The following is an 11,866-nucleotide window of genomic DNA, read 5'->3' on the forward strand; positions in this document are numbered from 1 at the left end:
CACCAACCAAAATCGATCCCAAGGCCAAGTGGAAATCGTTCAAACGGAAACCTTCAACCATCCATCAGACTCGAAACACGTTACAATTATAATGTTGGCTCAAAGATTAGCATTGAGGGGTAAGTTAACATCTGCAATTCATTGGAACCACTGGTTTTAGGTGCAATTGGTTTGTTTGGTGGGATTGAGGTCAATCTTGAGAATCCTCGTTGACCATCCGCCAAATCACGAACATCAAAAAAAACCAGAGCTATTTCCTACTGAAGGGCCTCAAAATTCTTCTATTCGAAATATCAGGATATTAACCGCTTTTTCTTCGTTTAGCTACCCGCTCCGCCACCAGATCTGCATTCAGAGCTGCTCCGTAAGTTATTGACACTATCTCCGATTCAAGCGGAACCAACAGAGCTTTGCAACTAACCACCTTTTAGTGTTGGAATCCGTTTCCTCTCTACACCAGCTCCTGAGCCAAAGGCGAAGGCCACGTCACTCATTGACTCGTTGCCAGGTAACTCCCCATTAACTAAGACCGGAATCCTGGCCACCACCGCTGCCGGTGCCATCTATGCCATTTCCAACGAGCTCTACGTCGTCAACGATGAGTCCATCCTGCTCACCACCTTCACCGGTTTTGTCTTGCTTGTGGTCAAGGTCGTTGCTCCTTTGTACAACGACTGGGCCTCTGGCACCATCAAGAACATCACCGACGTTTTGAACTCTTCCAGAACCAAGCACGTTGATGCTGTCAAGGAGAGAATTGACCAGGTCTCTGAGCTCAAGGATGTTGTTGCTACCACCAAGGCTCTTTTTGAGATCTCCAAGGAGACCGCTGCCCTCGAGGCCGAGGCCTTCGAGCTGAAGCAGCAGGTCGAAATTGCCCACGAGGCCAAGTCCGTTCTTGACTCTTGGGTCAGATACGAGTCCCAGGTTAGACAATTGGAGCAACAGCAATTGGCCACTTCCGTGATTGCCAAGGTCCAAGCCGAGATCGGAAACCCAAAGTTCCAGGAGAAGCTTTTGGCGCAATCCGTTGAGGAGATTGAGGCTTTGTTTGCCAAGGAGAAATAGACGAATTGAAAAACTCCAAATCACCAACGACATAAAACGTTCACGAAGCCAGTTGCGTTTTCTTCTTAGTATGAATAACCTATTATACAATTGATCACCGAACATCACATTCCTAACCTTCGTCTTCGACATCTTCCAGCTCAACATGCCTACGCTTTTTCCTGTATTCCTCTTCTTCAGACGCATACTCTCCAAATTCAGAGTCCGAGCCCGTTTCTGGAATCGGCTTCGGCTTCACCTCGGCTTTCGGAGCTGCAGTGGTCCTTTTGATAGAGCCCATTAGTGCCGTGGGTAGTAGTCCAGCTTGAATACTCTCTTTCACGAAATCACGCCGCACTTCGTCAACAGAAAGCGAAGCATCGTAATCTTTCACCTTGTAGAAACGAGGGGGATCTCCTTCTGGCATGGGGATATCTACTATTTGCTTGTTGTCAGGATATTCGTATGGGTTTACCAGAGGATACTTCACATTTTCATACCCATTGGGAGCTTTTCCATAGGGATTGAACTCGGGATCGTAGAAAATCGAAGCCTTTCCAAGCCGATCAGTTTGTGGCAAACTCAATTGTGGCTGTTGCTCTTTATCATGCTCTGTGTGGCTAGTTGTTGAGCCTTTTCTATTGGTCTCTAGAAGCCTAAGATCGCGCCGCAGATTATCCAGGGTTCGCTGTTCGGTGTGATTGAGTCTTCCCTTTTCTTTCTGGACCTCCTCTAAGGCTTTCAGCTTATCTCGTAATCTCCCAGGATCTCTGTCAGCAATTTTGACTAAGCGTTGCTCGACCTTTCGTGCCTGTGACTTTCTGTGCTCCTTCAATTTCTGCTTCCGCCCTGTCTTGAGTTAGTAACAAAAGTCGCCCAAAAAAGAACTTTCCTAAAAGCCCCAAAAGCCCCTCACAAGCACTCACTTTCGGCTTCAACTGGATTTAAAGTACGCTTCACCATGGTGTTTTAGGCAGCGTGTACATGGTGTAGGCATTAACGTTGTTTAAGGCTAAAGAGAGTTGGAATGAAGTAAAGAGGATTCCCCATCGCTCATAACACTTGTGGGGATTTTGTTGAAATGCGCCTGGCGATTTCCAGCCTTTCCCTTTTTTTTGGCCCCCTCAATTCAACCCTCTTTCCACATTATGAGTGCGGTTCCGTCCGTTTCCAACCAATCAAATGGATCTGTCAAGCCTGATTTCTCAAATGTCCCGGTGGCTTCGCTGGAGTCGCTAAGACTTAGACTCACACAACTCACACACTCACTGGCAAAGTTGAGTGATGCAATGCAGCAGTCACAGTCGCTGCCGCACTGGTCTTCGCTTCAAAACCAGTTCAATGTGATATTATCGCAGTTGACATCGCTGTCGCGAACCTTGGATTCAAATTACGAGGTTTTGCGTGGAACAAACGTTTTTCCCACGGTGGACTTTCCCACCACTCAGCAAGAAGGTCTGCTAACCACTCTTTTGCGGAAGAAACCTTTGCCAGACGTGAGCGACTGGATCAACGATAGCTACTCTCGTTCAGAAGCTTCAGATGTAAGGAAAGACGACGAGTTCTCGTCGTGGTGTATTGGTGTTTCGGAAGAGGCCATGAAGGGCTACACGTTTGAAGGTTATCTAACTCAGAAGGAAATAGATGATGGGGTGGAGCTGGGCCCCGAATTTGCGCACGAGGACTCGGAAGAAAATTCTGGACCGGTTCCAGGTCTTGGCCTTAGCCAGATGCTGCGTTTTGTCTACCAGGGAGCTGATTGGCAAACATGATTTGATGCCCTATGTACACTATATAGATCTGGAGTTGTAATTGCGATACGATCTCCACGCAAGTCGCCACTCAGGTGTAGCCAGCTTAGGATGCAGCACGTTGAAGTTGTATTTTTCAAGTCTTTCCAAATAAAGTTCGGTGGGTACAGCTGCCATATATGGAACAAAGATCACGTCTGACACTTTATGCCTCCACCTTTTGGAAGCAGAGGTCAACCACTTTTCGGATCTGTTCTCTGCAATTGTTTCTCTGATCGACTCTTTCACACGATCAAACTTATTTCTGGCAGTCATTAAATGGTCGTTGGCCGCCACTGAAACGTCGAAGACCACATCCTGTAGTTTGGCAGTGACATCGGCAGGCTCTTCATGACCCTGGCCAATTCTCAACACAGACTCCTGTGAAAGACCGTGTTTAGCCATCAAGTCCAGAGGAAGAAGCACCCGGTTCTTTGCAGCTGCAAAATATTTTAGTCCAACTATCACGCTCGCCAATGAGGTGGATTGCCCAATATGTGCTGCTATCTCGCTCATGAGAGCTCTCGTTTCTGAGGGCACCAGTTCCAGGAATTTATTTGCCGCTGGAGAAAGTGAAGGCGAGAGCAATAATCCCTGAAGTGCATAATTGACTTGAGAATCAGTGGACTCTCCAAACGAACAAATGGCGTCGATATTGGCAAACCCTCTCTGAGCCTCGTTCCTCACGTAATGGCTTCTACCCGATATGATTTGCTGGAAAACTCCCAGATCGAGCATCTGATCCTGCTTGAGGCCTTCTCTCAGAAGAGTTGCTATTGGTTCACCCAATGCCACATTTGAGTGGCTTTGTGTGAAAATTTTCACCATGAGGTCTTCCCAAAACTTGAGCTTGATGTCTACCAAAGCAGGGTTTGGCTGAGAGTTGGAGGATGTGGAGGCACCATCACTGACTTTCTTCAACTCAACGTTGAAAGCCTTGATAGCGGTATATGAGTCTCTGATGGGCTCTGGAACATAATGAGACAGCAAAAATGATGAGCGGTCGTACTTATTGAGCAAAGCCAAACAGTCCACCCTAGCCTTGTCCAGTTGCTGCTGATATGCTCTGGAGGCTTCCTCGGTGGAAAATAGCCTTCGGAAACTCAATGGAACACGTCTTCCGAGCATTCTGAAGAGAATGTGGAAAATGGCTTGATGTGAACAAGACTGTGTATACGTGTATGTATATGGTTGTGATTATACCAAATGAATTAGTATTACTAAATGAATCGAAGATACCCTATCCAGCCGATGCCGATAGCAAACGGCAGCTCATCGCATCTCGAAATTTTTCACTCTGCTTATGTGAAGACCTAACAGAGGGTTAAGAAACATCACACAAATTGAAAAATACTACGTGATTATTTATTCTTTTAACAAGTTCGCAATGGTTGATGCTACGAAGTATGCATATTTGGATATTTCGCTGAACCAGAAGCCAATAGGACGCGTGGTTGTTGAACTGTTCACAGAAAAGGCTCCACAGGCTTGTCTCAACTTCATGAGTTTGTGTGGAGATCACACGGGTCAGGAAATTCCTGGACTTTACCTCAAGAGAAACTACAATCATACAAAAATTCACAGGGCTGTCAAGAATTTTGCCATAGAGGGTGGTGATGTTGTTAGCGATCCAAATTCACCAGAGGTCGGGAGTCGAGGCTCTTCCATATATGCCCAAAGCGACAACGATCCAGGGTTCTTTGAGGATGAGAATTTGAAGCAAGAATTTGAGGAACCTTTTCTGGTGGGAATGGCTAATGCAAATTCCCCTAATACTAATACATCACGGTTTTTCATCACGACTTCACCCTCGCCTCATCTCAATGGAAAGCACACATTGTTTGGCAAGGTAGTTCACGGCAAGTCTGTTGTGCGTGAAGTAGAGAAGGTTGATGTCAGCAAAGAGCACATCCCCAAGATTCCCTGTGTTATTGAAGACTCAGGAAGTTGGAAGAAAGGAGATCCAGTACCAGTATACAACGCTTCGTATGACTCTATTGGAGGAGATATCTACGAGGAGTTCCCCGACGACAATACAAAAGCCAATGCTCCCAATTTCGACCCCGAAAATATGGCACAAGCACTCAAAGCTGCTGAGACTATCAAGGAGTCCGGTACTTTACTATTCAAGAAAGCAGACTTAACAAACGCACGGTTCAAGTATGCGAAAGCGCTGAGATATGCGAATGAGTTAATGCCTGATAAAGACCAGGATCGCGAGACTTATGCCAAGTTCATGGATCTTAAGAAGAAATTATTTCTTAATCTTTCTCTGTGTTGTTTCAAGATTGGTGACCACCAAAGGGCTGTGGATTATGCTGGCTATCTGTTGGAGCTTGATGACGATTTCAAGGTATCCGCTTTAGAAAGGTCCAAAGCGTTGTATAGGCGGGGGATGTCATATCTATCGCTGAAGAAGAACTCTCTGGCATTAGAATCGCTCAAAGAGGCTAAATTGAACAACCCTGATGATGTTAATATCAATTCGGCTCTGGAAAGGGCAGAAAAGATTGTTCAGGATGCCAAAGAGAGAGAGAGGGAGCGGTATGCAGGACTTTTCAGTTCATAAAGCTGATATGAAACGGTGATGCAAATAACCACGCTGATTACAGAATTCCGTCCAGAACAATAATAATAATATCTCACGCAGTATGCCATACCCAATACTATTTTAATACTCCATACAAAAAATTTATAATTATCCATACAAGTCATCAGCCGATTGTGTCTCGATACCTGATCATGTGCGGCTCAGGCTTTATGTTTGGCCATCGCCTCTAACCAAAACCTTGTCTTTGTATTCATCCCCAGAACTAGGTCATAACGGTAAACATGCCGCAACCCATGTTCAGGTTTGATGAAGAAGAGGCTCATACCGTGGACTCTCAATCAGGTCCTCCAGATTACGAAGTTTTGGAGTTGAGCGACGAGGAGTTTGTTGACCAACCTGGCCCTACAGTTTTGCTTGGGACGAGCTCTGCCTCACATGGTTTACACAGTTTTCATTTGAGCGCGAGAAGGAAGTCATCTGTGCTCAGAAGGATGTCTGTAGGAAGCATTTTATCACAGCAAAGCCATGAGTTTACTATCAAATCATATGATACCGGCAAGTTCAACCTGGAACCGGAGCCACAGGCCGCAAAGGTGAATATTTCAGAGTTCGAGCCAATAAAAGCTCTCGGCCAGGGTGCCTACGGAAAGGTTATATTGGTGAAAAGAAAATCAACGGGTCAATTGTTCGCACAGAAAGAACTCAAGAAGGCATCTGTGATAGTCAACAAGCAAGTTGAAAGAACGATGGCAGAGAGGACGATACTGGCACAGATATCAAATCATCCTAACATAGTAAAACTATTCTACGCCCTACACGATCACGAGAAAGTGTACTTACTGTTGGAGTATATTCCCGGTGGAGAGCTATTCAGACATTTGGCGCAAAGACGGGTATTCAGCGAATCAGTCAGTGCATTCTACACTGCTCAAATGGCTCTGGCACTGAAACATCTTCATGGGCTAGGAATTGTGTACAGAGACCTGAAGCCCGAGAACTGTTTGCTCGACTCACGGGGCTTTTTGGTCCTGACAGACTTTGGGCTCTCAAAGGAGTCTGACGAGACGGTCTCAGATAAAGGGTTTTGCAAGTCCATTATTGGCACACCAGAGTATATGGCCCCAGAGGTTCTCAGAGGTGAGGACTATAGCTATGGCGTTGACTGGTGGTCTCTGGGTGCTGTGTTATTCGACATGATCACGGGGAATCCTCCTTTCACGGGGAACAGCCACAAGGCCATAAGTGACAAAATTATCAGGAGCAAAGTGGCATATCCAACATATCTATCGGCATATGCAAAGACGCTTCTGTCCCGACTTTTGAATAAGAACCCAGCAAAGAGGCTCGGAGATGATAGATGGGATGATTTTAAGAAGGAAAGATTTTTTCGAGAAATCCACTGGGGAAAGCTATTCGATCAGGATCCCAGTATCGTTCCCCCAATTATACCCTCCATCTCTAACCCAGAGCTTGCCGAGAACTTCGACGAGATGTTCACATCCATGAAATTGAGCAGTTTCGAAGAAGGAAGCAATATCGATATCCACCCAGGTCCAATCAACATCCAGGAGAACACTGTGGAATACTTCAATGGATTTTCCTACACCGCCAAAGGAAGCTTTGTGAACGCATATATGAGAGATCATAGTACATAGACATGGAAATCCATCCCGCTCTCAACGAGTCTCTTTTCTGTAAGTTCCCACGGAACACCGAATATTCCAGCATTGATCTTTGGCATAGATATTATCGGTTTATCTGAGCCCTTCTCAAGAATTTTTGCGACTTCAGGGTCAAAACAACTACTGGGATGCAGCATCTGGGTTTTCATCGCCTCTATAGCTGGCCCAGTGTTACGAGAGATGACCTCAGGCACATCACCACCTGCAAAACTCGTGAAAAGACACGCAATAATGAACCGGTCGCCTGAACCAGTTACATATCCCGGATCCGACGACTCAATTGGAAGCAAAAGCGCAGTTCCAACCGTTTTCGATGGGTCATCTTGTCTCTCCATACAGTAGTCCTTGTACTTGATGTAGGCACTGGGGAACCTCTTACGGAGAGCAAGTGCGATTCCACCTCCCCAGGACCCAAGTGAGTTGCAAGAATGGGCCAATATGATTGGACATAATGGACCAGTTGGTTTTAGTATCTGGAATACGTCTCCTGAAATATATTCGATCATTTAGGTGTCGTAGGCTTTCGTTAGTGATTAACTTTAAAAGGGCGTGGCTGTGAAAAGTTCACAGATTACAAAATTGATTATATGCGATGAGCTTGAGGCTTCTCAAATTTCACCGCCTTCTACCTTGCAGTTCTGTTTTAGTTCAAAGCGGTGGCCATATAATCACAATGTCAGATTTCAATCATACCCTGTAAGCTATTCCAACGAAAACGCACCACAGACATGTCTCAGCTTTACTAACTTTGCAGGGCGTTTTCGGTGCCGTTCGAGACGGCGAGACAGGCTCAGATAGCGCAGAGAGCCCTCGATCCAGATCCAATCCTGAAACCGAGCGAGCTCTCGGTTGAATATTCCACGGAGGATACGTTTCTTAAGATTGATTTCAAAGGAAGGAGTGATCGCGTGATACGGGTGGCTGCGAACAATGTGTTAGAGAACCTCAAGACTGTGGTGGAATGCATGGATGAGTTCGAGGGACAGAAGGATGTGTGCATTTAGACTCCTCGAGCAGAAATCAATGAATTTGAGCAACGTAGGCGCATCGTTGATGATTCAAGAGAGTCTCAAACGTTCTGTTATATACTACGACTAATAATACCTATCTCATGATTACACCACTGTCAGACTGTGGATGCAACCTGGAGCTAACCGTGAAGACTCAAAATTCGGAGACTTTTTGACGAGTGATATAACTTATAGTTACTATAATTCATGAAATTAAAAACTTTCAGCATATAAAAGCTTTGCTCTCAGTATATAGAATGTGTATATATATAGCCGTAAAGGAACATATTGGAATCTTTGCGTCTTTCAGACTCTTGCCATTTCAGCCTCTACTGAAGTCTTTCCTCAAATCTCAACTCATTCAGCGATGGAAGACCAATCAAAAGTCTCAAGAAGTTGTCAAGACCAGCGCGCTGCTTGTTGAGACCGTTGATGGCCTCGTATCCTGGTCTGGTAAGAGGAGCCTTAAGCCAGTAGGAAAGGAAGGACAAAACTGCGTGGAGAGACTCGTAGTCAGTAGAACCTGCCTTCTTGTAGGAGACTCTCGACAAGAACTCGGTCATGACAACCAAATCAATGATCAGAGGAGTCGCGAGCAAAGAGTCTTCACAAACGTTGTGGATGGAGATACGGTTGTGACCGCCAAGCATCAGCTCAGAGTAGTACTCGTCCATAGCGACCTTAGAGTCTCCAACGGCCTTCATGTACTTGATCACAATGGTGTGGTCAATCTTCTTTCCAAGCTTGTCGTTGTAAAGAATCTCGTTGGAAGCAATTATGTCGTCAACGACAGAAGCCTTTGAGATCTCTTTGGAACGGAACTGCTTAGGTGCACTCAGGTTGTAACCATCGTTGTTACCGAGATGGTTGTAGGAGGCGATGGAAGTTGGTCTGATACCAGCATCAACCAGGAACTGTGCCAGCACAGATTTCATTTTGGTCTGACCAGACTTGAAGTCATCACCGCCAATGAAGGTGTTGTTCTTCTCGGCAAGCTCGATGCACCCGGGGACGAAGGTGTTCTGTGGGGATCCGTTGATGTATGGCGTGTTCTCTAAAATACTTGCGACAGCAAAAACGGTGGAAGCGGAGACCTCTTCATGATCATTCTTGATGGCATCAATCAAGTTCTCAGCAGTGTCGTGGATGCCCTCGGTGACATCCGAGTATCTTTCCGTGTTGGCAGTCCACAAGACAATCACACTGTCAAGAGAGTTAGCAGCCTTGAATTCGCGAATGTCCTCTCTGATCTTCTGGACGTGAGCCCACTTGCCCTTAGTGGAGACCTCACCCGTGTGAAGGTCTCTGTTGAGACAGTTGTCGGCACGCTCATCCTGGTTAGCAGCAATGAAGTCTGGGTAGTAGATGGAAGGAAGAGGAACAATTTTCTCCATGGTGGGGGCCAATTGGCGTTGGAGATCGTACTCCAAGACCTGGGCACGGCTCATGGCAGAAGCAAGGTTAGCCTTGTTGATATCCCATCCACCAACCACAAAGTCATTTGGAGAAACGAAAGGAAGCAGCGAGTTGAATGGAGCGTAAACGTCACGACCATCAGCATCAATTCCAAGCTTGATAGTAGCAGCCTGGGTAACGGAGCCGTAGTAGTTGGCAGTACGAGGACCCTCCTTAGTGTTGAAGACAACCTTGTTCTTGTTGGCAAGAACGGATGCAACCAAAGTGGTTCCGTTGTTACCACCAAGACCAACCAACATGAGGCCAAGACGAGGAACTCTGAGATCAACCTTGAAGTCGTAGTCCTCGGTGGTTGGAGTCACGTTGAAGCCATCGTCGGTCTTTTCGACAACGGCGTTAGCGTAAGAGTACTTTGAGACGAGTTCAGACTCAGTGTATGAGACTTTGTCGGTGTTAACCTTGACCTTTGGAGTGTATTGGACAGTCATTGTTATGTAGAGATGAAGATAGATGTAGAAAAGAGAGAAATGTTTGGAGGATAAACGGGAATAACGTGTCCTTTTTATAGTGCAAATCCACAGGAACTCACATGGGGGTTTCACACTAATGCGTGTTTTGACACTGCAATCGTTCGTCCAATTAAAACAATTATTGAAAGGAGGGTGCGGAAGGACATTGATATCTGGTTCGGGTCTTGTTTCAACAAAACGGTCCCCATAAAGGCTACAAAATAGCTACAAAATCCCCAACACATCCCGATATCTATCTGAACGCAATTAAAAGTCCATCAATACTAAAAAATCCTATTAATTTAAATACATTATGCCCAATATCGCATATCCCAACCAGAAACGCAGCATCCCGGACTAGGAGCGGCACCCCATGCCTGCAGACGCACCAACGGAGCTACGCCGAGAGAAATTACCTCTTTGGGAAGAATCCACGGACACTCCCCGCGGTTGCCCCTTTGGGACGACGCTCAGTGGTTGTGATTGGCCAGAAAGTGGATACGCACCGGGTTTTTATTGCAAACTAGTTCGCAAGACTAAGCCTCGATTGCCCAACAACCCCCGGGACTCGAGTCGGAGCTTGGTTTCGTGTTCAGTCAGATTTGATCAGCTTCAGATTCTCAACATCCTGCACCATGTAGTCGTACCAGTACCAGGCTGGCCAAATGGTCACGAAATGCCACAAAGCATGGGCATCCACAAGGTCAAAAAAGGGTGCAAAATCAAACAGCTCAAACGACATTCCGAAACTAACACTGGCTACCAAAAGCAGCGGGATCAATGTCCAATTGACATCCTTATTGAGAAGATCAGCTTTCAGTTGATTTGACCCGTTTTTAGATCCACGAAAAGCAGGTAGTACCTTACTGGCACGTTGTCTGTATATCTGGAAAGAATTGATTGCATGGTAGATCCACAGGACATACTGCACCAATCCCACCAACACATTGGCCTCCATATTGTATGTGTACGACCAGTCAACTAAAAGTCGCGCTACATGGCCAATATACATGAGAACCACTAGAAGTCCAAATGCACGTCTCTTTGTGTTGTTTTGGGGTTCATAAAGCTCGAAAACACGCACAGTGATACCGTATAGTCCACTCAGCACTGTGGCACCGGCAAAGAAGTAGTCCAGCCGTTCGCGGTCCCAGGTGTCTCTAAGATGGAAAATAGTTGAAAATATCCACGCAAACATCGCCACTAGTCCAACAATGCCATAAGCAAAGTATTGGTTGGCAAATTTGGACCCGGAGAACCTGTCCTGCCTGTAATGGGCCAACATCAAGCGAAAGCCATGGTAATGTGGAAAGAAGTTCAGAATACTGAAAATCGTTGAAAATAACTCCTGGATACCAAAAACTCGGATGAATGGCCATTTACCGTGGAATTGATACACTTCATCGCCGAGCTGTTGTCGCTGGACAGTGATCAGTCTCTGACAACGATAGTCGCAATTGTCCGGGCAACCCCACCCCAAAAGCCTCAGTGTCAGAGCCAGGGGTTGTTTGTCAAAAAGTGGCTGTTCTTCTTCCTCGTCGTACCATCTGGACAAAACATTGTCCGAGGGAAGCTGGAGTTCTTCGGTGTATGGGCAGGTCAGATAGCGGCATTTGGTCACGCAATCCTGGAACTCGTCCAACTGGTCTCCAAGCGATCCAAAACACGGCTTGACCAACAGCACGGCCATCCACAGTATCAACTTCATTATGTGCTGGAATTCGGAGGAAATCACTATAAGCTTTCGCGTAGTCAGATACCACGAGGCAGCGCAAACTTGTACTGCAGTTTCTGGGATGCTTATATAATTCATTATATAATCAGGAAAGGATTTATCTGTTAAACCTAATCAACCGGTATT

General features: G+C 46.0%; 9 protein-coding genes across 9 annotated transcripts; 5 read left to right on the plus strand and 4 right to left on the minus strand.

Moving 5' to 3' along the window:
• Positions 1-91: 91 nt before the first annotated feature.
• KUCA_T00001125001 (uncharacterized protein) lies at positions 92-1,068 on the plus strand (the record flags this gene model as incomplete). Its single annotated transcript, XM_022605731.1, has 2 exons — positions 92-119; positions 461-1,068. 2 exons carry the CDS (start codon positions 92-94, stop codon positions 1,066-1,068), a joined length of 636 nt encoding a protein of 211 aa, XP_022457170.1.
• Positions 1,069-1,180: 112 nt separating this feature from the next.
• Positions 1,181-2,010, minus strand: KUCA_T00001126001 (uncharacterized protein; the record flags this gene model as incomplete). The annotated part of the gene is made up of 2 exons (XM_022605732.1): positions 1,181-1,896; positions 1,974-2,010. 2 exons carry the CDS (start codon positions 2,008-2,010, stop codon positions 1,181-1,183), a joined length of 753 nt encoding a protein of 250 aa, XP_022457171.1.
• Positions 2,011-2,195: 185 nt separating this feature from the next.
• Positions 2,196-2,819, plus strand: KUCA_T00001127001 (uncharacterized protein; the record flags this gene model as incomplete). Its single annotated transcript, XM_022605733.1, has 1 exon — positions 2,196-2,819. One exon carries the CDS (start codon positions 2,196-2,198, stop codon positions 2,817-2,819), a length of 624 nt encoding a protein of 207 aa, XP_022457172.1.
• An 18-nt stretch (positions 2,820-2,837) lies between these two features.
• On the minus strand, positions 2,838-3,965 carry KUCA_T00001128001 (uncharacterized protein; the record flags this gene model as incomplete). Its single annotated transcript, XM_022605734.1, has 1 exon — positions 2,838-3,965. The coding sequence occupies one exon, from the start codon at positions 3,963-3,965 to the stop codon at positions 2,838-2,840; it is 1,128 nt and encodes a 375-aa protein (XP_022457173.1).
• Positions 3,966-4,224: 259 nt separating this feature from the next.
• On the plus strand, positions 4,225-5,406 carry KUCA_T00001129001 (uncharacterized protein; the record flags this gene model as incomplete). Its single annotated transcript, XM_022605735.1, has 1 exon — positions 4,225-5,406. The coding sequence occupies one exon, from the start codon at positions 4,225-4,227 to the stop codon at positions 5,404-5,406; it is 1,182 nt and encodes a 393-aa protein (XP_022457174.1).
• A 263-nt stretch (positions 5,407-5,669) lies between these two features.
• KUCA_T00001130001 (uncharacterized protein) lies at positions 5,670-7,043 on the plus strand (the record flags this gene model as incomplete). Its single annotated transcript, XM_022605736.1, has 1 exon — positions 5,670-7,043. The coding sequence occupies one exon, from the start codon at positions 5,670-5,672 to the stop codon at positions 7,041-7,043; it is 1,374 nt and encodes a 457-aa protein (XP_022457175.1).
• A 700-nt stretch (positions 7,044-7,743) lies between these two features.
• Positions 7,744-8,074, plus strand: KUCA_T00001131001 (uncharacterized protein; the record flags this gene model as incomplete). The annotated part of the gene is made up of 2 exons (XM_022605737.1): positions 7,744-7,766; positions 7,825-8,074. 2 exons carry the CDS (start codon positions 7,744-7,746, stop codon positions 8,072-8,074), a joined length of 273 nt encoding a protein of 90 aa, XP_022457176.1.
• A 335-nt stretch (positions 8,075-8,409) lies between these two features.
• Positions 8,410-9,984, minus strand: KUCA_T00001132001 (uncharacterized protein; the record flags this gene model as incomplete). Its single annotated transcript, XM_022605738.1, has 1 exon — positions 8,410-9,984. The coding sequence occupies one exon, from the start codon at positions 9,982-9,984 to the stop codon at positions 8,410-8,412; it is 1,575 nt and encodes a 524-aa protein (XP_022457177.1).
• Positions 9,985-10,597: 613 nt separating this feature from the next.
• KUCA_T00001133001 (uncharacterized protein) lies at positions 10,598-11,818 on the minus strand (the record flags this gene model as incomplete). The annotated part of the gene is made up of 1 exon (XM_022605739.1): positions 10,598-11,818. One exon carries the CDS (start codon positions 11,816-11,818, stop codon positions 10,598-10,600), a length of 1,221 nt encoding a protein of 406 aa, XP_022457178.1.
• Between the last annotated feature and the right edge of the window lie 48 nt (positions 11,819-11,866).

The sequence above is a fragment of the Kuraishia capsulata genome, genomic scaffold (assembly GCF_000576695.1).
Source record: "Kuraishia capsulata CBS 1993 genomic scaffold, Kuraishia_capsulata_scaffold_1, whole genome shotgun sequence".
NCBI lineage: Eukaryota > Fungi > Ascomycota > Pichiomycetes > Pichiales > Pichiaceae > Kuraishia > Kuraishia capsulata.